The sequence below is a fragment of the Coenobita brevimanus genome, chromosome 71 (genome assembly GCF_032717465.1).
Source record: "Coenobita brevimanus isolate Jiangsu-jjx chromosome 71, ASM3271746v2, whole genome shotgun sequence".
Classification (NCBI taxonomy): Eukaryota; Metazoa; Arthropoda; class Malacostraca; order Decapoda; family Coenobitidae; genus Coenobita; species Coenobita brevimanus.
The window spans coordinates 51351347-51378880 of NC_137024.1; the positions used below are offsets into that span (position 1 = coordinate 51351347).

A 27534-nucleotide genomic window follows, 5' to 3' on the forward strand; every position below is an offset into this window, starting at 1 on the left:
AGGAATAATGTGATGTCTGAAATATGTGTAGGAAGGAAGCCTGTGAACACCAAAGAGAATGTGGTTAGATGGTGTTGCCATATGGAGAGAGTGGATGTGAAAAGAGTGGTAAAAAAGGTTTATTTGAGTGAATTCAAAGGTATTTAAAGGTGGGAGGAAGTTTGGTAGATCAAGAAGAAGGTAAATAGATATGGTAAATGAATGTGAGAGAGCAAGGAATGGAGGCTGATGAGACCAGGAAAGTGACAGTGGATCAAGCTTGTTGGAAAAACTTTGTATGGAGGAGTGTATGATAGGGTTTGGCTCCCTTGTTTTTCTTGTTGATATGATGGGTATCAAATTGACTCTACCTGACAGTTAATTATGAAGCACATAAATGCTGGCGTACCTCAGGGATCAGTTTTGGCGCCAACCCTCTTTCTCATTCATATAAATGACCTCCTGTCTGTCACTCACAACCCAATACACTCTTATGCTGATGACTCGACCCTTTATAGTTCTTTCACATTTGGTACCTCCTTTACACAATCTGATATTATAAATTCCCAAATAAACACAGCAGTTTCTCTGAACCAGGACCTTTCTGAAATTAATCAGTGGGGACAAACAAATCTGGTCTCATTTAATGATCAGAAAACTAAATATATTAATTAATTTCTCCAACAGAAAGAATCCCTCAGACTCTCACATAATTTTAAATGATGTCAGTATTCCCATATCCACTAGAATTGATAGCGTAGGTGTTACTCTAAACCCCAACCTAAGCTGGACAGCTTATGTTAAATCCCTTGCTAAAAAATGCTTCTAAAAAACTGAAACTTATGTACAGAGTTTGTGAGTTCTTCACTGACGAGCAGATGGCCACAATGTACAAAAGTCATCTGCGTTCTCTGATCAAATACAGTTCACCACTGTGGAGTGGATGTGGAGCTGTTGCATTGAGGCAGTTGGACAAAATTCAAAATAAAGCCATTAGGTTAATCAATAATCCTGCCATAACGCAGGACCTTCCGCCGTTACCAGTACGTAGAGGTGTTGCTTCTTTAGCATTATGCAGGACCTTCCTCCATTTTCAGTACATGGAGGTGTTGCTTCTTTAGCATTATTTTATCAATATTTTTACCGTAAGTGCTCTGACGAACTGGCTTCAATTGTGCCTCCCCTTCACATTTTCTCCCAAAATACTTGGGCAGCTGGGAGTGCCCATGAACTCACACTCTCTCTCCTGCAGTGCAGAACCTCTGCCTGGGAGTTGCTTCCCACAAACATTTAATCCACTTCAATTTAAATCCAGCTTTTATAAATATTTTATGAATGGAGGATGCCTTTAGGCACATGGACTTATTTTTTTTTTTTCCTTTGTTTTTCCGTCCTCCATTCATTATTTAAAAAAATAAAAATAAAAAAATGTGTGGAAAGGTGGCCTGTGGGATTGAGTTATGTTTCTGGGGGCTTGAATGGTGAGTGAATGAGTGTGTTGTCCATTCATTTGAGCAGGCTTTTGTTAGATCTCTCTTGATCATTTTTTTCATGCTCTCTGCGCCTTTCCTCATGTCATCTTAGAAAAGAAGTTGGGATTATGACGACAGTGATGATGATGATGATCCGACTATGACAACAACAATGACATTGATAAACTGTGAAATAGATAATAATTATAATCTGGTCTTTTGTTTCTCAAAAGTGCCAGTTCTTCCTTTGGGAATTCACTAGCGCTCAGTGCACATATACATTATTTTTACAGTTACAAGAATTGTGACATCTCTCATATAAAATACAAGCTACATTAGTAAAACATATATATATATATATATATATATATATATATATATATATATATATATATATATATATATATGCATATGTATACAAAGTGCTACCCAAAAGTTCCAGCAATTTGAGCAGAGGGAGCCAACTGTTTGCCGTTTTGCCTTTTGCTGGTAGGAGAAGTCAGCAGCACCCCTTGTGCGTCAGTGTGGCCCCGGCCATGTCTGTGAGCAGACGTGTTGTTGAGCTACGCTTGTTGTAACATGGAGTGTAGGTGGTTTGGCGGTTTTGCAATGGCGGACCCCTTCGTGCTTCAAGAGTAACAAGACAGCAGCAGAAACTCACCAGTTGCTTCAGCAAGCCTTTGGTGACAATGCCATGTCCCAGAGCAGAAAATTTTTCTGATACAAGTGGTTCGAGGAAGGATGTATGTCCGTCAAAGACGATGACCGTTCTGGATGACTGTCAACGGTGCCAGCACCAGAAAACGTTGGAAATATTCATCAGGCTATCCTTGCAGATGATAGACGAACTATCCATGATGTTTGTGATGTCGTTGGACTGTCATACAGGAGCGCGCAACGCATTTTGTCGGACGTGTTGGGCATGAGATGCATTGCTGCAAAATTTGTGCCAAGAGTGCTGAGTGACGAGCAGAAGGCACATAGCATGACAGTTTGCAGGGAGCTTAAGAATTAGGTCAGAGATGACGCCACCTTTATCTCCAAGATCATAACTGGTGATGAATCATGGATTTATGGTTATGACCTGGAGACAAAGCAGCAGTCATCGCAGTGGAAGTCTCCCAATTCACTGAGGCCGAAAAAAGTGCGTCAAGTTCGCAGCAATGTCAAGTCGATGTTGATCGTTTTCTTTGATATCCATGGGATTGCTCACAAGGAATTCATCCCACCTGGTCAATCTGTCCAGCGGAAAGTTTTACTGTGAGTTAAGCAGCGTCTGAGGGAGAACATCCGCGGCAGACATCCAGAACAGTGGAGGAACAACGCCCCCTCCCACACATCAGTTGTTGTCCGGCAGTTCCTGGCTTCCACTAATGTGTTAGTCATTCCCCACCCACCGAGTTCCCCAGACCTTGCTCCCTGCAACTTTATCCTGTTTCCCAACCTGAAATTACAACTGAAAGGGCATCGATTTGACTCGATTGAGAGATCCAGACAGAATCTCAGGAGGTGCTCAAGACCATCACTCCCGAAGCCTTGCAGGGATGCATGGGCTTGTGGAAAAAAACCCTGAGACCACTTTATACATGCCCAACGGGACTACATTGAAGGCAACAGTGAGAACTAAGAGGTAAGGTAACGTATTTTCCTACAATATTCAAATTACTTACCTTGAGTATATACTGTATATATATATATATATATATATATATATATATATATACACATATATGAAAATGGCAGTAATTAAACCTTATACTCATCCATCATACTACCTCTCTCCAGGTCATAACATTTTGAAAAAAGAAAGGCTTTCAGCTGTCTCTTAAAGGATTCAACATAAGAGAGTTGTCTCATGGACACTGGCAATCTACCGTGAACTCTCACATTTGGCGAGTTTTTATTTGGCGAATTCACTTTTGGCGATGGGATGGGATTGTACGCAACACTCTGATTTGGCGGCAGAAATATCATACTTGGCAAGTTGTTTATAAAAATGTACCGTAACTGTATTCTGTAATTTTATGCCAATTAATTTCAGCCATTTTTTTATTAATCTGAATTAGTTTCAACGAAATTTAGTTTGTATTGTGATATTCAAGTCTCGTCTTCTTGAACCTCTTGAAGTTTCGTGACATCTTTGTTTAAACTTCTCTGCCAGCCACAATCATGTGCGGTACACTTCTCAGCCAACCACCATCACGTTTGCAGCACTTTGTGTATTATTGTGATTCCTACCTGTGCTGAGGACTTGAGAACATCTAATGGCTGATGAAACACAGGAAGGTGGAATGGGTGACCATGGCAGACCACCAAATCGCCCAGATGTGAAGAAAGGGCCAAAACATGAGTACAGAGTTGGGAAGAAATTCAATAAGTACACTTTGCAGGACAAAGAGAAAGTTATTAAGATGATAGATCAAGGCCAGAAAATGTGTCAAATTGTGAGGCTTCAGGTACCACCTAAAGCATCTGCACACCATACGCCACATGTAGCATTATTTTCTTTTCTTATGTGAGTTTTTCTGTTTTGTATTGTTTCTTGGCTAAAATTAATTAAATTGAATCATGTTATGTGTGTTTATCACATGATTTGCACCCAGTAATGTTATAGTATAGGTGGAAAGTCAGTCCAGTCATGCATGCCTAGAAACAGTTTATTTTTTCCCATTAGTTATTCAGTTCAGATTTGGCGAATTCCACTTTGGCGAGTTTTTTTTTCACACCTATTACTTGCCAAATTTGAGAGTTCACTGTATTATATAATCTAGGGGCTCTATACACAAAAGAACGATAAGAGAAAGATGACTGGTGAATGGCTGCAGGCTCGTTAAGTCGCAGGGAATCATCTTCACTACATAACATCACACCTGCTGATGAAAGTTTTAACAGTTCAGCAACTAAACTGAAGAACTTGAATGTAATAAGACACAGTTTAAATTCAGTTCTAGCCTTTACTGGTAACCAATGCAGCTCAATCAGGAATGGGATAGTCAAGGTTCTTGGGGGGAAACCAAAGATAAGCCGTGCTGCCCTGTTCGGCACTGACTGAACTTTTGTTAGTATATTATTTGGAAGACCAGTCCACAGTAAATTACAATAATCAACAAGAGACAAGACCATTGCATGGACCAGTGTTAAGAGGCAATGTCTATTCAGGAATTTTCTCACAGAGTACAGATATCTGATGTGCAAGTTACACCCTCTAACAACTTGATTAATTTATTCTTTGTAATTTAACTTTGAATTAAAATAAACACCCAGATTTTGAACAGAACTGATGGATGAAGCTGTGACATGCCAATGTACAAAGCCAGGGCATTATCATTGTCATCACCCCTTCTGTTTCCTCTGATGATGATGATCTCAGTTTTGCGATCATTCAGCTTAAGTTTCCTCCTAGTCATCCAAATCTTAATATCAGACAATAGAGATTCAAGCTTAGTATCGTTGATAGCTGACATCTTAACATGGAGCTGAGTGTCATCAGCATAAAAGTGACAGGACACATCGTGAGCATCATGTAATGACGTTAAACTACTCATGTAGTTAGTAAATAGAATTGGACCCAAAACTGATCCTTGAGGGACTCCGAACAAAAGGGGAGCAGAATCAGAGCTAGCATAATCAAAAACCACTCTCTGAGATCTGTCCAACAGATATGGCTTGAGAAGCAAAGCAGCACAGTCACGAATGCCATAAAGATACAGATCATCCAACAATAGTTTATGATCTGCTGTATCAGATGCTACAGACAGATCCAACAGAACTAGGAGAGAGGACATCCCACTACAGGTGTTTGCCACCAAGTCACTATGAGTCCTTGTCAGTTTTGGTTGAATGGTATTTTCTGTATGCTGGTTGAACAACAGGAACGACTCTGTTATGATCCAGTAGTGGTAAGAGTTGATCATGTATGGCCCGTTCAGTAATCTTAGATAAGAAAGACAGGATAGAGACAGGGCGATAATTTTTCATGCTCTCGACATCAAGGCCAGATCTCTTGATTGAGGGCCTATGCAAAGCATGTTTCTCAGACTGCACAACATTACTTTCCAAGAAGCATCTATTTATCATGTTGCAGATACATTCTGGAGCGTGCTCTTACACATCAGGCAGATGTGACATGTTACATGGGTTGAGTGGGCAAAATGTTTTATTAAGTTCTTTGATGTAACATTTGACTTTGTTTACATCCAGTGGATGAAATGTTCAAAGCAAATGGTCCTCAGTGCACCGTAATTGGAAGTCAACTGAGTACCTTTCACTAGAAGAACCATTGTCTAACTCACTTCTTATGCAAGATACTTTGGTTGTAATAAATGAAGCAAAATCAGAAGCCAATTGGGCATCAGATACAGAAGTTGGTTTAACAATTACATTTCCCCGACCAACCAAATCGTACACAACTGCAGACATTTTTTTTTTTGTTATCACCACCACATGAATCAACTTTATTTTGATAATACCTAGCCTTTTGGGCTTTTACAGTGTGAATGACTGCTCTTCTCGCAAAAACATAATGCAAACAAGTTAATTTGGTCTGCTGCAAGTGCCACTCAAGTTTTGCCATTCTACGCTGTCTACACAAAGAATTAATGGATGGACCATACCATGGAGAATTATCATGTACAGTGATTGTTTTTACTACCTCAGGACAGTAATGGTCAAAATTGACCTAAGCTCATTGTTATATATATCAACCAATTCAGAAGAAAGATTTGAAAAATCCGTGTAGTGTAAACGCTGATCGTTTTCAAGACACATCAACTGGCGGTCAACATTCCTGTAATTTCTGAACCTAATGACCTTTTTATAGGAAGGGAATTTTGGGATATCAAAACTAAGAGTGATCAGAGCATGATCAGAGATGAGGGGGTCAACTGAGTCAACCTCCGCATAAGATACGCGTCTGCAACCAACAGGGGACAAGATCAAGTCAAGGACATGTCCCGAGACTTGAGTTGGACCACTCACATGATTGAAAAAATTATTTTGAGTGATCAGTTCAAGGAATTCTGAAGAAAACAGCTTTGACTCTGGACTGTCAACCCAATAATTGAAATCACGACAACAAGAAATACTCCAGGTTTAAGAGAAATCACTTCAAGAAACTGCCCAAACTCCTCCATTAAACCTCAGTCCATATCCCGATGACCTGCCTGATTGACAGTTGCAGTTCTAATGGTATTCTGATTAAAATTTATTAATACTTTCATAAATTCAAATGAAGATGGGGTCAGGTCTGAGAGTATGAGAGAAACATTTGCAAGTGCTGCCAAGTAGATGAGTGCTACACCTCCCGGATAGTCAACAATAGGCCTGGGAATACTTATAATAGAATATGTCTTGGGCAAAGCATTACAAATAATATCAATATTGGATTCATACAACCAGGTTTCAGTCAAGCACAAAATGTCAAGCTCATGCTGATTTAGATTTTCATTAATATACTGTAGAGTGTCTTATCACGGATGGAACAAATATTTAAAAGACCCATCCTTAAGTGGTTCAAGAGGGATGTAGTCAGTTTTTTGAATGGTTGAAATTGTTGTTTTTCAATCAGTCTATTCCTATGAGAAATCATAACTGGGCAGTCTCAACTTAATGCAAAATTGGCTGCCGACAGTGAATTAGAATTAGCACCTTGATGTCTTAAGGAAGAGCAGCAGATGCACTTGGGAGAATTTCTGTTACTACAGTCCTTAGATTTATGGGCTCCAGCACAAAAAACACATTTAAGTTCATCGTTATTTCTAGAACACCTCTCACATGAATGACCAAAACCCTGACAGTGATGACACTGTGTAACCCAGAATCTGTCAACAGTGTGGCATCTTGTAAGATCCACATAGATAGTTGCCCTGTTCTGTGATGGAGGATCTCACCTCTGGCGACATCTTCAAGATGGCAGTTTTGGTGTCATTCCAAGTTCAGAGAAGGTTGAGGGTACAACGTCGATCAATGAGCATCTTAATTTTATTGTTTTTTCTTAGAATGTTTGGGATGATGTCAGCATCGCCCTGGGAAGAGGAAAGGCCTGTCACGGTAATTTTTGGCAGCATTTTCTTTGGCTCTGATAAGCAAAAAGTGCCATTAGAGCCAAAATGATCACTCAGCACCCCAGTTGCTTCACCTTTTTGGCCTTGGCTGACAGAAACTTGATCACTAGCCCACCAGCCTTAGTCATGAGGCAGCTATCAACTGGTACCGAATTAAGTACACCTCTGATGTCTTCTGGTCCCATTTGACTTGTCTGGGCATCAGCACTGCTCTTTGGTTTCACAGTCAGTACCTGTTGACTACTAATGGCATTTTTCTGGCCATGAGCACTGATCTCAGTCATGCCCCCAGTAAGAGCCTTCCCTCCCCCTACAAGAGACAAGATATTATTACTAGCGTAGGCTATGCACTTTAGAAAAGAACCCTGTGAAAGTATTTTCAGGGAGAGAGAAAGAACAGGCTGGGGTCCACACCAAAGCTTGTCACATCTGAGTCCACTATTTGAATAACCCAGTTGTTTGGTTACTGTACTGTGTTGTATTTTGAATGAGTAAAGCCAGCTACAGGGCACTTAAGTTTTATGTATAATTCATGTGATACATGTTATTTTTAAGATGAAATACCAATCAAGGAAGGCTAAATTCCTAAGCATGTCAGATAATGGATGTACTTTTCTATGCTAATAACCTTGTTTTGTCAATAACTAGCATAACCTTGTTTTGTTAACAATTAGCATTTGCTCAGTTTCTCGGATTGGCCAAGGATATGCCACACCATGAATTTTTAATAATAATATTTAAAGATGTCAGACTGGCACTGTAGTTGTTGGCATAGCAGTCATCCCATCCTGCAGTATTAAGAGATATAGCTGTCCAGATGTAAAAGCAGTACAGTACATTATTTAACCTTGAACTCAATGGTGTAAAAACTGGAACTCTTCTGACCAGTTAAACTTTTCTTTAACTAGGAATCATCGAGCTGCTTAGTAGCATCGCAGGAACTCTGTCCAGTGAAGGAGACACAGGACAGGGTGAAAAGAGTGATGGGGGGAGTCTTGAAGTGGGACAGGACTGGATAGGGATGTGGCAGCCTCGTGCCCTCAATCCTGCAGAGTTTTCCTTCCTTGAAGTTGGTGAGTCATATGCTTCTTTAGTGTACCCTATACAGTAAAAGTCCTATTATTCGGCAGCTGATTATTTGGTAGATCCGACATTTCGGCAGTTTTGAGAAATAGTTCCATTTACGAAAATCTTTGATTGTTCGGCAGATGTCTGGAATAATCTTGGCAGTCAAGGAAATGTTATCTGTGACTTGTAGGCCTAATGTTTCATTACATTTCTATATGTTCACTATAATCAGGTATACTACTGTATTGATTACAATACTGCACAGTATCATACAGTACAGTAACCATCCCCCCAAATTAGTGAGGGTTATGTTCCAAGCCCCCTCGCTAATTTTTGAATGTTCCAAGCCCCCTCGCTAATTCTTGAAATTCGCTCATTCTTGACGCCTTCCTGAAAATGACATTTACCGCTAATTGCGTAGCCCATGAACCTCTGATACTGTAATGCATTACCCATAAATAAATGTTGCATGTTAAATCAGTTTCCCAGTTGTTTTTAGCTGTACGGCTGTGACAGCTCTTGTATTTTGATTCCTCAGCATAATGGCGGAAGGGACTGCCCTAAGTGTTTAACTAAACCTAACCTAACCGAGTTTAACTGTACCTAATAATTTAACTAAACCTAACCTAATCTAAAGTCGGAAAAATACGTAAAATAAACTGGGGGAATATGAATTGCTAAGGTCTTCCTGATGAAAGTTAAACATACATTTAGCGCTCATTCTTTTGTTCGTTTTTGTGTTTATATGTGAAAGAGTATTGATGCAAACAGTAATGTATCTCATTAACCCCTTAATAAACTCCGGCATTGAACAATCCTTTACAGTACCGGTGTCAGTGATGTCAAGTTATTGTGAGCTATAAAAAATAAACTGAACAGTTATAGGGAGGGAACAAAGGTCACTGGTATGTTTACACGACTCTATGCTACGATTCCAAGCAGTCAGGGGGTTGCTTTATCTCAGATGTTTTCGCCCATTTGGTAAATGCACCTTAACTTTATCAACTCTTCCATGACTCAAAGCGAATCATAGCATGGGTTTAGGAAGCTAAATAACACATTGCTAGGTGTGCCAGACGATCATCTTCGCATCTTTAAGAAAAATAAATTGATTTCAGAAGAATGGAAGAAACTTACTCTACGTACTCAAAGCGGGATTAAATTTCATCCATTTTCTTGAGGATGTGAAGATAATCATCTGGCGCACCTAGCAATGTTATTTAGCATCTTAAACCCATGCTATGATTCACTATGATTCGCGGGAGAATTGAGAAAGTTACGGTTCATTTACCAAATGGGCGAAAACATCTGAGATAAAGCGACCCCCTGACTGCTTGGAATCATAGCACAGAGTCGTGTAAACAAACCAGTGACCTTTGTTCCCTTCCATAATTGTTCACAGTTTTTCATGACTCACACTAACTCGACATCACTGACATCGGTACTGTAAAGGGTTGTTCAATGTCGGAGGTTATTAAGGGGTTAATGGAATACATTACTGTTTGCATCAATACTCTCCCTTTCACATGTAAACAAAAAAATGAAAAAAAGAATGAGCACTAAATGTACGTTTAACTTTCACCAGACCTTACCAATTCATATTCCTCCACTTTATTTTATGTAATTTTCCAACTATTTTATTTTGTGTTTGGAAAAAGTACTGTATACAGTACTCACTCCAAACATATTTGTAATAATATAAGTAGTGATGACAATGTTTACCAATACAAATGATGTACTGTGCTTATAGGTAATATTTCGTATCATTTCGGCCATCCAGGAAGGGTTATCTGACTTGTAGGCCTACTGTGTCATTACACTTGTAATGTTCACTAAATTATATATATATTTCAGATTCAGGTCTAGTACTGTATTGATTACAGTATTGTACAGTATACAGTATTCTCACAAAACACAGGTGTAATACCATAAGTGGTGATGAGAGTGTTCACCAATATATTTAAGGTACCGAGTGAGTAGGTTTTTTGATTATTCGGCAAATCCAATTTCTCGGCAGCAGCCCGGTCCCATAGATGCCGAATAATAGGACTTTTACTGTATATGCAGTGTGCTGTATAGTAAATGACTCATGGTGGTCTGTGGTACCAGTTGGGGTGAAGGTCTTGCACTCTGGTTCAGAATCCTGAAAGTTTTCTGGATGTTTTCATTCATGTACTGTCATCAGAGGTGTTTCCTGATTGTGTACCCTAAAATGAGCTGGACTAAAGTAGCCTAGCCTTAGACATGCATACCTCACAGAGGGTAATATGGCATGAGCTGTTATCATTATAGTAAAAGCTGTTACCTAGTCTTTTTTAATCTAAGAGTTACCGGTATATTATCATTATTATCATAATCCTATTTCCCACTCAAAAAATGAAGTAGATAGGATTCTGAAATAGAAACAGGTAGGTATGGCACAAACTTTCAAATCCAGAATGCTTGGGTCCAAAGAGTTCATTGCAAAATGGAAAATTTTGTAATCCAGAATCATACTAGCTAATCAGAAAATCATGTACTGGAATAAATAGCCCATATTGGCATTAATACTAAATGCAGTGAAGTACTTTCTATTAGTAATTTATCATCTATTCTTATATTTTTCCTCAAAAAGACTTTTCTCTTCAAACATGGATTGATTATGTGAGGACCCGTGATATTGGTAACTTCATATTATGTGAAAAACATTTTGGAATGTAATGTTTTTAGAAGTTTGTTTTATGAATATGAGAGTTTGTACACTATGAAAGCAGGAGTATGAACTGTGTCCGTTGATACAGATCATAAACATATTCACTCATAATTCAAGCCTCCACTCCACTTCACTGGCATGCGACCTACTTTTTTTATTATTATTGTTATTATTATTATTATTATTATTATTATTATTTCACTTACATCTTAAATGTTGGGACCAACTGCCTAGCCCCAGGCTCCTACCCTCCTCATGGGGCAGTGTAGGATTGGATGATGGATGGATGCATGGATTATTATTATTATTATTATTATTATTATTATTATTTATATTATTATTGTTGAACATAGAGGATCGAAGTGATGCGAGTATAAGTGGCTGGGGAATGGCTGGGAGAAGGAGGGAGGTGAGAAGACAGGAGGAAATCAGTAGGATAGAAGTTGTGGAAGCAATGAAGAAAGTTAAATTGGGGAAAGCCCCAGGAATTGATGGAGTGTGTGGTGAAATAATGAAGCGTGGGGGAGAGATAGTAGCAGAATGGATGTGGAAGATGTGCAGATTGGCCTGGGAGGAAGGTAGAGTTCCGGAGGATTGGAAGTCAGGTATAATTATTCCCTTGTACAAAGGAAAAGGGGAAAAGGAAGTGTGTGGTAATCATAGGGGCATTTGTCTTCTTAGTATAATAGGAAAAGTGTATGGTAGGATATTTATTGACAGAGTTAGGGAAATAACAGAGGATTTAGTTGGAGAAGAACAGGGAGGCTTTAGGAAGGGAAGAGGTTATGTAGATCAGATATTCATTCTTAGATCTTTAGTGGAAAAGTTTCTAGAGAAGGGAAAGAAGTTGTATGCGGCTTTCATGGATTTGGAGAAAGCATATGACAGGGTGGATAGACAAGGATTGTGGAAAGTGTTAAGAATATATGGAGTAGATGGGAAGTTGCTGAATGCTGTGAAGAGTATGCATGTTGGTGCTAAGGCAGCAGTGCGTGTGGATGGTGAACTGAGTGATTTTTTTCTCTTTGAAGGTTGGGTTGAAACAGGAATGTGTCATGTTTCCATGGTTGTTCAGACTGTACATGGATGGTGTAATAAGAGAGGTACAAGGTAGGGTAGTGGATGTTGGAGTGGCCTTGGTGAGAGAGGGTAGTGTTTGGAAACTCCCTGTACTGTTGTTTGCAGATGATACTGTGTTGTTGAGTGAAGACGAAGGGGAGCTACAAGGCTTGGTGGATGAGTTTGGGAGTGTGTGTAAGAAACGGAATCTAAAGGTGAATGCAGGGAAGAGTAAAGTGATGGTCTTTGAGAGAGGTGAAGTCAGTGAATGTACAGTGAGGTTGGATGGTGAGGAATTGGAAAATGTGAGTACGTTTAAGTACTTGGGTAGTGTGATGAGTAAGGATGGAAGTTTGGAGGGTGAAGTGCTTGAAAGGGTGCAGCAGGGAAGAAGGGTTGCAGGTTTCTTGAAAGCAGTGATAAGAAACAGGGAAGTGAGCATGGAAGTGAAAAAGTTACTACATGACAGTATTGTAATACCATCTCTAACGTATTGAAGTGAAGCTTGGACGTTGTTGGAAGGGCACAAGTCAAGGGTGAGAGCAGTGGAAATGAGTTATTTAAGAGGAGCCTGTGGAGTCACATAGAGAGACAGGCTGACAAATGAGGATATAAAGGACCGTTGTGGTGTGGATGTGGATGTGATAGGAAGCATTAGAAGGAATACACTGAGGTGGTTTGGCCATGTGGAGAGGATGGAGGGTGAAAGACTGACGAAGAGAGTGTATTTGAGTGAGGTGGAGGTGGAGAGAGGGAGGGGGACGCTGAGGATGAGATGAAGGGATGGGGTTGAGCGGTATATGAGAGAGGGGGGTGTGAGTTGGGAGCTGGGCAGTGAATTGGCGGGGGACTGGGCGACGTGGAGGCAATTTGTTTGTGGCCACCCCGAACGGGATTGAGGCGTCTGGCAATAGATAGATAGATAGATTATTATTGTTATTAAACCTATTGTTGACATTCACAGAACAACAAGTCTTTCTATGGTAACACGTTCAAAAGAAAGATGATTAAGGTTGCAGATAGTAGTGCACACAGATAGTACTTTGTTTTTTTTTTATGTGTACATGGAAATTCAACAAACATACACAAGTAGCTCTGATTCCAGGCACCTGCCTTTGGAATCAGAGCTTCTTACAGTGTCTGTTTCCGTGAATCTGGATTTATTCATGAATCAGTAAGTGATACTTTCTTAGAAGAATGTTCTGCTAGACCTCTGTACTCCACATATATTATGGATCTCTGTGTTTCTTTTCCTGTCCATTGTATACAACTAACACACATTCCTTAGTTGTTGTTTGTTTTTACTGCTGTCAGTTATAAATCTTCTTGTAAATTAAGATACTTTGTGTGGTATGCAAGAGTTGCAGTATGACATATCATATTGGAACATCAGTGAATGCTCCCTTCATTAATAACCAAATAACCAAATAACAGAGGAAGCACAAGAGGCCCTAATGGAGGAGGGATCTGTTAAGGAGGTTCAGAGAAGCAGTGCTGTAACTGGGAGAGGAGGAGAGCTTGCATTTGTGGAAATGGAGTGCATTCTTGTGACACTAGAGGCTGGATCACACACCTCACCAATCCCTCTCATCAAACTTCAGTCTGCACTTAGTAGCACAATTACAGGTTTCAAGTCACAAAAGGTGGGTCATTATCATGCTGTTGTAAGGAGAACAATAGGATAACATATGGTGTAGGCAGGTTTGTAAGTTATGATTAATCAGTTTGTGGATGAAATGGGTTGTGTTGATGTTCTTGAAATGAGTCTACATTTCAATTTATGGTGAGTAGGCTGTAGCATCAGCTGATCAGGGCGGTACTCCCGAGGAGGATAAGAAAGCTGGAGCTTCTGTTTCCCAGACCTTCAGGTCTATCCTGACCATCTTCCTTCACTGGCCATTTTCAGTGTGTCACACTGTCACTGATGTGGAGAGTAGGCCAGCTTACTCACCAAACACTTTTCTCTGTCTCATGCACTTTATATAACCACACACCATACCATACTGCATCACATGTTGGCACCAGTGAGGGCAAGCAGCCACAAAACTTTGCCCTCACTACCTAGTGACGGACTTGAGGGAAAGTGTGGGGCAGGCTATATCAGCACAGCTTTAGGGCAGAGATCGGATGGGGCTTGGATCTAGCACGTGCCAGAGGGCACAGGGCATTGCAGTTCCCAGGCTGTCACTTCTGCCTAATAAAGAGGGATACTACATGACAGTATTATGATACCAACTCTAACGTATGGAAGTGAAGCTTGGACGTTGTTGGAAGGACACAAGTCAAGAGTGAGAGCAGTGGAAATGAGTTATTTAAGAGGAGCCTGTGGAGTCACATGGAGAGACAGGCTGATGAATGAGGATATAAAGGACCGTTGTGGTGTGGATGTGGATGTGATAGGAAGCGTTATGAGGAACACACTGAGGTGGTTTGGCCATGTGGAGAGGATGGAGGGTGAAAGACTGACGAAGAGAGTGTATGTGAGTGAAGTGGAGGGGGGAAGAGGAAGGGGGAGGCCAAGGATGAGATGGAGGGATGGGGTGGAGAGGTATATGAGAGAGGGGGGTGTGAGTTGGGAGCAAGGCAGTGAAATGGTGGGGGACAGGTCGACTTGGAGGCGATTTGTTTTTGGCCACCCCAAACGGGATTGAGGAGTCTGGCAATAGATAGATAGATAGATAGATTATCATCATCATCATCAAGCCATGCAGACCTCCCACCCTAGGGCAGGGTGAGGAGTAGCAATGCCCAGACAGTCCAAGTTTGCCCATTCCAATTGACCACACGTCCATTCACTTATCATTCAAGACTCCAGAATCCTGTCTTTGTCTGATACGCCAAAAACACACACTTCAAAAAGGTGTGCTAAATCCCTGATCATGCACTTCTTCTCACAACATTCATCCAGGGAACCTGTAGTGTTTATCTGTATGACTGTGATACAGATTTTCAGTATTTTAGTTCTAATATTCATTAATAATGAAACCATTAACTGATGAACAGTACTGAAAGGAGATACTGAAAGGTGAGAGTGCATTTATGTGTGCATAATGACCTTATCAAGCTAAGGTTGCAATGGGTGTTGGTTAGAAGTCAAAACTTCTGACATAAGACTTGCTCTTCCAATATTAGTGTGCGTCTTACATACTGCAGCATCTTTTATGACACAAAATATGGTATCACATTCTTCCTTTTTGTATAATAAGCTCTCAATTATCTGTCATCACAATATCTAGCCCAATGCAATATACGGCACACCTGGCTCAGCTCTCGTTTTGTTTCATTTCATTTTTGAATTTGAAGGCTCCAACACGCTTGAATGCGTGTGCCTTGGACCCCTAATGGCACCTCTCCATGCTGCATGATAGATGGAAGCCTCCCTGTTCAGTCCCTGCACCCTGAGGTCACACTTAATGACCTCATCCAACATCTTTCTCACCTTCTGCACCCATTTTTTTTTTTTTTTTTTACGCGAGTAGAAGGAACCAAAGACTATGAACTACAAACAATTCCTTCCAAGAAGGAATAACAAGCCTGAGGTAATTAAATCACCCAAGGAGTTCAGAGTGGCATCTTGGAATGTGGTCAGCTTGAGGTGTAGAGGGAGGGAAGTGAGGGAGACCTTGAGGAGGAGGTGGGTGGATGTCTGCTGCATACAGGAGGTTAGATTGTGTTGATGAAAATGAGTGGCGTATGTATTGAATATATACTTGTAAATATTGTTTGGAAAACTTCTGGTTACTTTAAAATTGGCATCTGTTCAGCAGGTTGGCTTGGATGATGAAGAAAAGGGCAGATTCTGGGATTATTTGATGCATGTGATTGGTGGCATGGTGAATGAAGGGATTGTTGTTTTGGGTGGGGATTTAAATGGTCAGGTGGGAGAATCAGCATGGGGATATGAAGCAGTGCTTGGGGGATGCACATATGGTACAAGAAATACAGTGCTGTAAATCGGCACATAAACACTGATTAACATTTGTATCTGTATCAGAATGTAAATATCTGATAGTTGGATTGATATTGGAATTGGCTGAGCAGTGATGGAAATTTTTGAAAAATGTTTTTTTACCCAATGCCCCTAGACTCTCTTTTAAGTCTTCTAGCACTCATTTCTCCAATTTTTAGGTATGATTTAAGGCCGAAATGATTATTATTTTCCAAAAATACAGACATAACACATTCTGTTCACTGTCTTACTGATAAACTGCTTGAACCAAAATATACAGAATATCTAGATCATAACATTATATTATATTATTATCATCAGGTATAATTATTCCCTTGTACAAAGGAAAAGGGGAAAAGAAGTGTGTGGTAATCATAGGGGCATTTGTCTTCTTAGTATAATAGGAAAAGTGTATGGTAGGATACTTATTGACAGAGTTAGAGAAAGAACAGATAAATTAGTTGGAGAAGAACAGGAGGCTTTAGGAAGGGAAGAGGTTGTGTAGATCAGATATTCATTCTGAGATCTTTAGTGGAAAAGTTTTAGAGAAGGAAAAGAAGTTGTATGTGGCTTTCATGGATTTGGAGAAAGCATATGACAGGGTGGATAGACAAGGATTGTGGAAAGTGTTAAGAATATGTGGAGTAGATGGGAAGTTGTTGAATGCTGTGAAGAGTATGTACGATGGTGCGAAGGCTGCAGTGCGTGTGGATGGTGAACTAAGTCAATTTTTCTCTTTGAAAGTTGGGTTGAAACAGGGATATGTCATGTCTCCATGGTTGTTCAATCTGTACATGGATGGGGTAATAAAAGAGGTACAAGGTAGGGTAGTGGATGTTGGAGTGGCCGTGGTGAGAGAGGATAGTGTTTGGAAACTCCCTGTACTGTTGTTTGCAGATGATACTGTGTTGTTGAATGAAGACGAAGGGGAGCTGCAAGGCTTGGTGGATGAGTTTGGGAGAGTGTGTAAGAAACGGAATCTAAAGGTGAATGTAGGGAAGAGTAAAGTGATGGTCTTTGAGAGAGGTGAAGTTAGTGAATGTACAGCGAGGTTGGATGGTGAGGAATTGGAAAATGTGAGTACGTTTAAGTACTTGGGTAGTGTGATGAGTAAGGATGGAGGTTTGGAGGGTGAAGTGCTTGAAAGGGTACAGCAGGGAAGAAAGGTTGCTCGTTCTTTGAAAGCAGTGATAAGAAACAGGGAAGTGAGCATGGAAGTGAAAAAGTTACTACATGACAGTATTATGATACCAACTCTAACGTATGGAAGTGAAGCTTGGACGTTGTTGGAAGGACACAAGTCAAGAGTGAGAGCAGTGGAAATGAGTTATTTAAGAGGAGCCTGTGGAGTCACATGGAGAGACAGGCTGATGAATGAGGATATAAAGGACCGTTGTGGTGTGGATGTGGATGTGATAGGAAGCGTTATGAGGAACACACTGAGGTGGTTTGGCCATGTGGAGAGGATGGAGGGTGAAAGACTGACGAAGAGAGTGTATGTGAGTGAAGTGGAGGGGGGAAGAGGAAGGGGGAGGCCAAGGATGAGATGGAGGGATGGGGTGGAGAGGTATATGAGAGGGGGGTGTGAGTTGGGAGCAAGGCAGTGAAATGGTGGGGGACAGGTCGACTTGGAGGCGATTTGTTTTTGGCCACCCCAAACGGGATTGAGGAGTCTGGCAATAGATAGATAGATAGATAGATTATCATCATCATCATCGTCATGCAGACCTCCCACCCTAGGGCAGGGTGAGGAGTAGCAATGCCCAGACAGTCCAAGTTTGCCCATTCCAATTGACCACACGTCCATTCACTTATCATTCAAGACTCCAGAATCCTGTCTTTGTCTGATACGCCAAAACACACACACTTCAAAAGGTGTGCTAAATCCCTGATCATGCACTTCTTCTCACAACATTCATCCAGGGAACCTGTAGTGTTTATCTGTATGACTGTGATACAGATTTTCAGTATTTTAGTTCTAATATTCATTAATAATGAAACCATTAACTGATGAACAGTACTGAAAGGAGATACTGAAAGGTGAGAGTGCATTTGTGTGCATAATGACCTTATCAAGCTAAGGTTGCAATGGGTGTTGGTTAGAAGTCAAAACTTCTGACATAAGACTTGCTCTTCCAATATTAGTGTGCGTCTTACATACTGCAGCATCTTTTATGACACAAAATATGGTATCACATTCTTCCTTTTTGTATAATAAGCTCTCAATTATCTGTCATCACAATATCTAGCCCAATGCAATATACGGCACACCTGGCTCAGCTCTCGTTTTGTTTCATTTCATTTTTGAATTTGAAGGCTCCAACACGCTTGCATGCGTCGGCCTTGGACCCCTAATGGCACCTCTCCATGCTGCATGATCCATGGCAGCCTCCCTGTTCAGTCCCTGCACCCTGAGGTCACACTTAATGACCTCATCCCACATCTTTCTCACCTTCTGCACCCATTTTTTTTTTTTTTTTTTTTTTTTTTTTTTTACGCGAGTAAGAAGGAACCAAAGACTATGAACCCACAAACAATTCCTTCCAAGAAGGAATAACAAGCCTGAGGTAATTAAATCACCCAAGGAGTTCAGAGTGGCATCTTGGAATGTGGTCAGCTTGAGGTGTAGAGGGAGGGAAGTGAGGGAGACCTTGAGGAGGAGGTGGGTGGATGTCTGCTGCATACAGGAGGTTAGATTGTGTTGATGAAAATGAGTGGCGTATGTATTGAATATATACTTGTAAATATTGTTTGGAAAACTTCTGGTTACTTTAAAATTGGCATCTGTTCAGCAGGTTGGCTTGAATGATGAAGAAAAGGGCAGATTCTGGGATTATTTGATGCATGTGATTGGTGGCATGGTGAATGAAGGGATTGTTGTTTTGGGTGGGGATTTAAATGGTCAGGTGGGAGAATCAGCATGGGGATATGAAGCAGTGCTTGGGGGATGCACATATGGTACAAGAAATACAGTGCTGTAAATCGGCACATAAACACTGATTAACATTTGTATCTGTATCAGAATGTAAATATCTGATAGTTGGATTGATATTGGAATTGGCTGAGCAGTGATGGAAATTTTTGAAAAATGTTTTTTTTACCCAATGCCCCTAGACTCTTTTAAGTCTTCTAGCACTCATTTCTCCAATTTTTTAGGTATGATTTAAGGCCGAAATGATTATTATTTTCCAAAAATACAGACATAACACATTCTGTTCACTGTCTTACTGATAAACTGCTTGAACCAAAATATACAGAATATCTAGATCATAACATTATATTATATTATTATCATCAGGTATAATTATTCCCTTGTACAAAGGAAAAGGGGAAAAGAAGTGTGTGGTAATCATAGGGGCATTTGTCTTCTTAGTATAATAGGAAAAGTGTATGGTAGGATACTTATTGACAGAGTTAGAGAAAGAACAGATAAATTAGTTGGAGAAGAACAGGGAGGCTTTAGGAAGGGAAGAGGTTGTGTAGATCAGATATTCATTCTGAGATCTTTAGTGGAAAAGTTTTTAGAGAAGGGAAAAGTTGTATGTGGCTTTCATGGATTTGGAGAAAGCATATGACAGGGTGGATAGACAAGGATTGTGGAAAGTGTTAAGAATATGTGGAGTAGATGGGAAGTTGTTGAATGCTGTGAAGAGTATGTATGATGGTGCTAAGGCTGCAGTGCGTGTGGATGGTGAACTAAGTCAATTTTTCTCTTTGAAAGTTGGGTTGAAACAGGGATATGTCATGTCTCCATGGTTGTTCAATCTGTACATGGATGGGGTAATAAAAGAGGTACAAGGTAGGGTAGTGGATGTTGGAGTGGCCTGTGGTGAGAGAGGATAGTGTTTGGAAACTCCCTGTACTGTTGTTTGCAGATGATACTGTGTTGTTGAATGAAGACGAAGGGGAGCTGCAAGGCTTGGTGGATGAGTTTGGGAGAGTGTGTAAGAAACGGAATCTAAAGGTGAATGTAGGGAAGAGTAAAGTGATGGTCTTTGAGAGAGGTGAAGTTAGTGAATGTACAGCGAGGTTGGATGGTGAGGAATTGGAAAATGTGAGTACGTTTAAGTACTTGGGTAGTGTGATGAGTAAGGATGGAGGTTTGGAGGGTGGAAGTGCTTGAAAGGGTACAGCAGGGAAGAAAGGTTGCCTGCTCTTTGAAAGCATTGATAAGAAACAGGGAAGTGAGCATGGAAGTGAAAAAGGTACTACATGACAGTATTATGATACCAACTCTAACGTATTGAAGTGTAGCTTGGACGTTGCTGGAAGGACACAAGTCAAGAGTGAGAGCAGTGAAATGAGTTATTTAAGAGGAGCCTGGGGAGTCACATGGAGAGACAGGCTGATGAATGAGGATATAAAGGACCGTTGTGGTGTGGATGTGGATGTGATAGGAAGCGTTATGAGGAACACACTGAGGTGGTTTGGCCATGTGGAGAGGATGGAGGGTGAAAGACTGACGAAGAGAGTGTATGTGAGTGAAGTGGAGGGGGAAGAGGAAGGGGGAGGCCAAGGATGAGATGGAGGGATGGGGTGGAGAGGTATATGAGAGAGGGGGGTGTGAGTTGGGAGCAAGGCAGTGAAATGGTGGGGGACAGGTCGACTTGGAGGCGATTTGTTTTTGGCCACCCCAAACGGGATTGAGGAGTCTGGCAATAGATAGATAGATAGATAGATTATCATCATCATCATCACATGCAGACCTCCCACCCTAGGGCAGGGTGAGGAGTAGCAATGCCCAGACAGTCCAAGTTTGCCCATTCCAATTGACCACACGTCCATTCACTTATCATTCAAGACTCCAGAATCCTGTCTTTGTCTGATACGCCAAAAACACACACTTCAAAAGGTGTGCTAAATCCCTGATCATGCACTTCTTCTCACAACATTCATCCAGGGAACCTGTAGTGTTTATCTGTATGACTGTGATACAGATTTTCAGTATTTTAGTTCTAATATTCATTAATAATGAAACCATTAACTGATGAACAGTACTGAAAGGAGATACTGAAAGGTGAGAGTGAATGTTTGTGCATAATGACCTTATCAAGCTAAGGTTGCAATGGGTGTTGGTTAGAAGTCAAAACTTCTGACATAAGACTTGCTCTTCCAATATTAGTGTGCGTCTTACATACTGCAGCATCTTTTATGACACAAAATATGGTATCACATTCTTCCTTTTTGTATAATAAGCTCTCAATTATCTGTCATCACAATATCTAGCCCAATGCAATATACGGCACACCTGGCTCAGCTCTCGTTTTGTTTCATTTCATTTTTGAATTTGAAGGCTCCAACACGCTTGCATGCGTCGGCCTTGGACCCCTAATGGCACCTCTCCATGCTGCATGATCCATGGCAGCCTCCCTGTTCAGTCCCTGCACCCTGAGGTCACACTTAATGACCTCATCCCACATCTTTCTCACCTTCTGCACCCATTTTTTTTTTTTTTTTTTTTTTTTTTACGCGAGTAAGAAGGAACCAAAGACTATGAACCCACAAACAATTCCTTCCAAGAAGGAATAACAAGCCTGAGGTAATTAAATCACCCAAGGAGTTCAGAGTGGCATCTTGGAATGTGGTCAGCTTGAGGTGTAGAGGGAGGGAAGTGAGGGAGACCTTGAGGAGGAGGTGGGTGGATGTCTGCTGCATACAGGAGGTTAGATTGTGTTGATGAAAATGAGTGGCGTATGTATTGAATATATACTTGTAAATATTGTTTGGAAAACTTCTGGTTACTTTAAAATTGGCATCTGTTCAGCAAGTTGGCTTGGATGATGAAGAAAAGGGCAGATTCTGGGATTATTTGATGCATGTGATTGGTGGCATGGTGAATGAAGGGATTGTTGTTTTGGGTGGGGATTTAAATGGTCAGGTGGGAGAATCAGCATGGGGATATGAAGCAGTGCTTGGGGGATGCACATATGGTACAAGAAATACAGTGCTGTAAATCGGCACATAAACACTGATTAACATTTGTATCTGTATCAGAATGTAAATATCTGATAGTTGGATTGATATTGGAATTGGCTGAGCAGTGATGGAAATTTTTGAAAAATGTTTTTTTTACCCAATGCCCCTAGACTCTTTTAAGTCTTCTAGCACTCATTTCTCCAATTTTTTAGGTATGATTTAAGGCCGAAATGATTATTATTTTCCAAAAATACAGACATAACACATTCTGTTCACTGTCTTACTGATAAACTGCTTGAACCAAAATATACAGAATATCTAGATCATAACATTATATTATATTATTATCATCAGGTATAATTATTCCCTTGTACAAAGGAAAAGGGGAAAAAGAAGTGTGTGGTAATCATAGGGGCATTTGTCTTCTTAGTATAATAGGAAAAGTGTATGGTAGGATACTTATTGACAGAGTTAGAGAAAGAACAGATAAATTAGTTGGAGAAGAACAGGGAGGCTTTAGGAAGGGAAGAGGTTGTGTAGATCAGATATTCATTCTGAGATCTTTAGTGGAAAAGTTTTTAGAGAAGGGAAAAAAGTTGTATGTGGCTTTCATGGATTTGGAGAAAGCATATGACAGGGTGGATAGACAAGGATTGTGGAAAGTGTTAAGAATATGTGGAGTAGATGGGAAGTTGTTGAATGCTGTGAAGAGTATGTACGATGGTGCGAAGGCTGCAGTGCGTGTGGATGGTGAACTAAGTCAATTTTTCTCTTTGAAAGTTGGGTTGAAACAGGGATATGTCATGTCTCCATGGTTGTTCAATCTGTACATGGATGGGGTAATAAAAGAGGTACAAGGTAGGGTAGTGGATGTTGGAGTGGCCGTGGTGAGAGAGGATAGTGTTTGGAAACTCCCTGTACTGTTGTTTGCAGATGATACTGTGTTGTTGAATGAAGACGAAGGGGAGCTGCAAGGCTTGGTGGATGAGTTTGGGAGAGTGTGTAAGAAACGGAATCTAAAGGTGAATGTAGGGAAGAGTAAAGTGATGGTCTTTGAGAGAGGTGAAGTTAGTGAATGTACAGCGAGGTTGGATGGTGAGGAATTGGAAAATGTGAGTACGTTTAAGTACTTGGGTAGTGTGATGAGTAAGGATGGAGGTTTGGAGGGTGAAGTGCTTGAAAGGGTACAGCAGGGAAGAAAGGTTGCTGGTTCTTTGAAAGCAGTGATAAGAAACAGGGAAGTGAGCATGGAAGTGAAAAAGTTACTACATGACAGTATTATGATACCAACTCTAACGTATGGAAGTGAAGCTTGGACGTTGTTGGAAGGACACAAGTCAAGAGTGAGAGCAGTGGAAATGAGTTATTTAAGAGGAGCCTGTGGAGTCACATGGAGAGACAGGCTGATGAATGAGGATATAAAGGACCGTTGTGGTGTGGATGTGGATGTGATAGGAAGCGTTATGAGGAACACACTGAGGTGGTTTGGCCATGTGGAGAGGATGGAGGGTGAAAGACTGACGAAGAGAGTGTATGTGAGTGAAGTGGAGGGGGGAAGAGGAAGGGGGAGGCCAAGGATGAGATGGAGGGATGGGGTGGAGAGGTATATGAGAGAGGGGGGTGTGAGTTGGGAGCAAGGCAGTGAAATGGTGGGGGACAGGTCGACTTGGAGGCGATTTGTTTTTGGCCACCCCAAACGGGATTGAGGAGTCTGGCAATAGATAGATAGATAGATAGATTATCATCATCATCATCGTCATGCAGACCTCCCACCCTAGGGCAGGGTGAGGAGTAGCAATGCCCAGACAGTCCAAGTTTGCCCATTCCAATTGACCACACGTCCATTCACTTATCATTCAAGACTCCAGAATCCTGTCTTTGTCTGATACGCCAAAAACACACACTTCAAAAAGGTGTGCTAAATCCCTGATCATGCACTTCTTCTCACAACATTCATCCAGGGAACCTGTAGTGTTTATCTGTATGACTGTGATACAGATTTTCAGTATTTTAGTTCTAATATTCATTAATAATGAAACCATTAACTGATGAACAGTACTGAAAGGAGATACTGAAAGGTGAGAGTGCATTTGTGTGCATAATGACCTTATCAAGCTAAGGTTGCAATGGGTGTTGGTTAGAAGTCAAAACTTCTGACATAAGACTTGCTCTTCCAATATTAGTGTGCGTCTTACATACTGCAGCATCTTTTATGACACAAAATATGGTATCACATTCTTCCTTTTTGTATAATAAGCTCTCAATTATCTGTCATCACAATATCTAGCCCAATGCAATATACGGCACACCTGGCTCAGCTCTCGTTTTGTTTCATTTCATTTTTGAATTTGAAGGCTCCAACACGCTTGCATGCGTCGGCCTTGGACCCCTAATGGCACCTCTCCATGCTGCATGATCCATGGCAGCCTCCCTGTTCAGTCCCTGCACCCTGAGGTCACACTTAATGACCTCATCCCACATCTTTCTCACCTTCTGCACCCATTTTTTTTTACGCGAGTAAGAAGGAACCAAAGACTATGAACCCACAAACAATTCCTTCCAAGAAAAAAACAAAAACAATACAAAGGTGAGCCAAATTCAAGATCTGTTCATTTTGAGATGCCTGGACACACTGCGTTTGAAAGACTGGAGATTATAGGAAGTAGGAAATACAGACAGAGGGAGACAGTTCCAGAGTTGACCTTTTGCATAAGTGAAGGACTGGGAGTAACGGTTAACTCTTGCATTTGAGAGATGGACAGAAAAGGCATGAGAGTTTGTTGCTAGACGGGTGCTAAGCACCCGTCGTAGAGGTGGAGGGATGCAAGCAGACAGTTCAGAGGAGCAGTGACCGTGGAAGTCACGACAGAAAAGAGATGATGAAGCAGCATTGCGGCAAAGAGACAGAGGTTGAAGGGAGTCAGTAAGAGAAGGAGAGTTAATGAGACGAAAAGCCTTTGACTCCACCCATCCTCTCCACATGCCCAAACCATCTCAATCTACCTCTCCTCATCACAACACCAATACACTCCAGTCCCATCCTACCTCTCAACACTTCCATCGCAAACCCAGTCCCCCCAGGCCTTGCACACAGGGAAGCACTGCACATCCACCTAATCATTGTCATTTCTGTACGTTTGAGCCTGCGAATATCCTCTTCCATTACTGCCCAGGTCTCACTACCATACAGCATCACACTCCTAACACATGCTGCATACAAAGACCCCTTAGCATGCAGGGAGAGTCCTCTCAATGTCAGGAGAGGCAACAGCTCCCTGAACTTCTTCCAACCACTTCTCACTGTAGTCACAGAGCCAGTTCCAGCCCTACCTCCAGCACATAACATGTCTCCCAAATAATAAAACTCTTCCACACACTCAAGAGACTCACCATCAAGTTCAATCCTTTCACACCTGACAGTCTCCACCTGCTCTCCCCAACACACCGTACACATAAAAATAACATTATCTCGCAGTCTACCTCTGATATCACTTCATCTCTTGTGCAGCCATTCATCACAAACACTGCACAAGATGGAATTACTTCCCACGCCCTTGTGGCAAACTGCACATGGCCACTTTCCCTCGTCTTTGACTGTACTGCCACCGACCCTAGATATCATCACTTTTGTTTTATCTGCATTAACACTTAAGCCCTCATGCCCAATACCATCTCTCCACTTCCTAAATCTTTCCTCTGCCTCCCTTTCATTCTCTGCAATTAACACCAAAGCATCAGCGTACAACATCTCCCACAGAAGTCCGTTTCTGAAGTCACGTGAGAGGGCTTCAAATACCACGATAAACAACATGGGACTCAAGACTGACCCCTGATGCACACCAACGTTCACAAAAAACTCATCACTCAAATCTCCATTCATTCTTACTTAGGTGCGAGCACCCACATACATGGCCATAACCACGTTATACAGCCACTCCTCCAAGCCAAGCTTTCTCATTGCCCACTTCACCACCTCTCTAGGGACTCTGTCAAAGGCCTTTTCCAAATCAACAAAAAAAAAAAAAAAAAAAATACAGATCCCTTTTCTTCCCAATATATTTTTCCTGAAGCTGTCGGACAATGAATATGGCATCAGTGGTCCCCCTGCCTGGCATAAACCCAAACTGCATCTCATCAGTATTCACTTTTTCTCTAATTATACCTTCTAGAACTCTCTCCATTACCTTCTTTATCTGATCTATCAAAGCAATATCCGGCGAAATTATGCAACATCCGGCTCTGAATCGGAGTTCTATGCAATATCCAGCACTGAAGCATATCAACCAGTGAGTAACCAGTAGCCAACCCACACCTGAAAAAATCCCTAAACGCGCCAGCCAATAAGAATCCATTGTGGGTGCGGTTCACCCAGCACGCCGAGAATACTGCTGTGCTCTCATTCTTTCCATGGATGTCATATAATAATGACATGTCTGTGCACTCCACTCTTCTGAACATGTGCTCTCGAAACCCGTGTGCTATGACTAACTCTGTGATGGCCTATGTTTGCTGCCACTGCAAAGCCAATGGCCTGTCAGTGCTCATGTCCTAGTGCTCTATAGTGAACAAGGAAATACTGTACTACTAAATAACAGTGCACATGGTGTGAACCCCCAGTGCTGTTTCTCCTTCCCACATGCCTCACTTGCTGTCCCAAAATGCTCCATGTCCTAGTGTTCACTACTGTGCTCCACCCCACTTGTGCGTTATGGACGAGTTTGTGGCTTTTGTGGTGGTACCCTGGCTGCTGCAGGTCCTGCCGGTCTTGTGCAAGGTTCTGGTTGTTGTCTCCATGGTGCCTCCACCATCAGCTAAGAAGCATTGTATTGTTTTCTCCATGAAGAAGAAGATGGGGATAATAGAGAAGACAGAACAAGAACAGACAATTGCAAGGCTAATGGAGCACTACAACATGCCCTGGACCATGCTACAGGATCTGTGGAAGAACAAGCACTCCATCAAGATGTTCTTCCAAGGTGAATATGACACGACTGTTTGACAGCACGAGCACAAGATGAGGTCAAGCTATGCTTTGGTGAACTCAACCAGGCCTGCCTGAAGTGGTTCCAAAGTGCCAGTGATGTGATTGTGCATCCCGTTGAACTGAAGGCTGAAGCCACCAAATTCGCTGAGGAACTGGGGATCACAGATCTCGAGGCATCTGAAGGTTGGCTAACTCGGTTCACACTCTGACATGGGCTCTCTAACAAGATTACTTATAGTGAAACTTTGGATGCAGATACTGAAAGAATCGATGAGTTTCACACCAAGCTTGAAAACCTAACTGACAATGAAGACTTCAGCCTCAATCAGGTTTATACTCGCAATGCTGATGAA

General features: G+C 41.3%; 1 protein-coding gene across 1 annotated transcript in view; it reads left to right on the forward strand.

Moving 5' to 3' along the window:
- Vps13 (vacuolar protein sorting 13C) overlaps positions 1 to 27534 on the forward strand; it is a 1164731-nt gene that overhangs the window by 651495 nt on the left and 485702 nt on the right. The window contains exons 46-47 of the mRNA XM_080277871.1: positions 8422 to 8586; positions 13767 to 13975. Coding sequence (XP_080133997.1) covers positions 8422 to 8586; positions 13767 to 13975 — 374 coding nt within the window. The remainder of the gene's footprint in view (positions 1 to 8421; positions 8587 to 13766; positions 13976 to 27534) is intronic.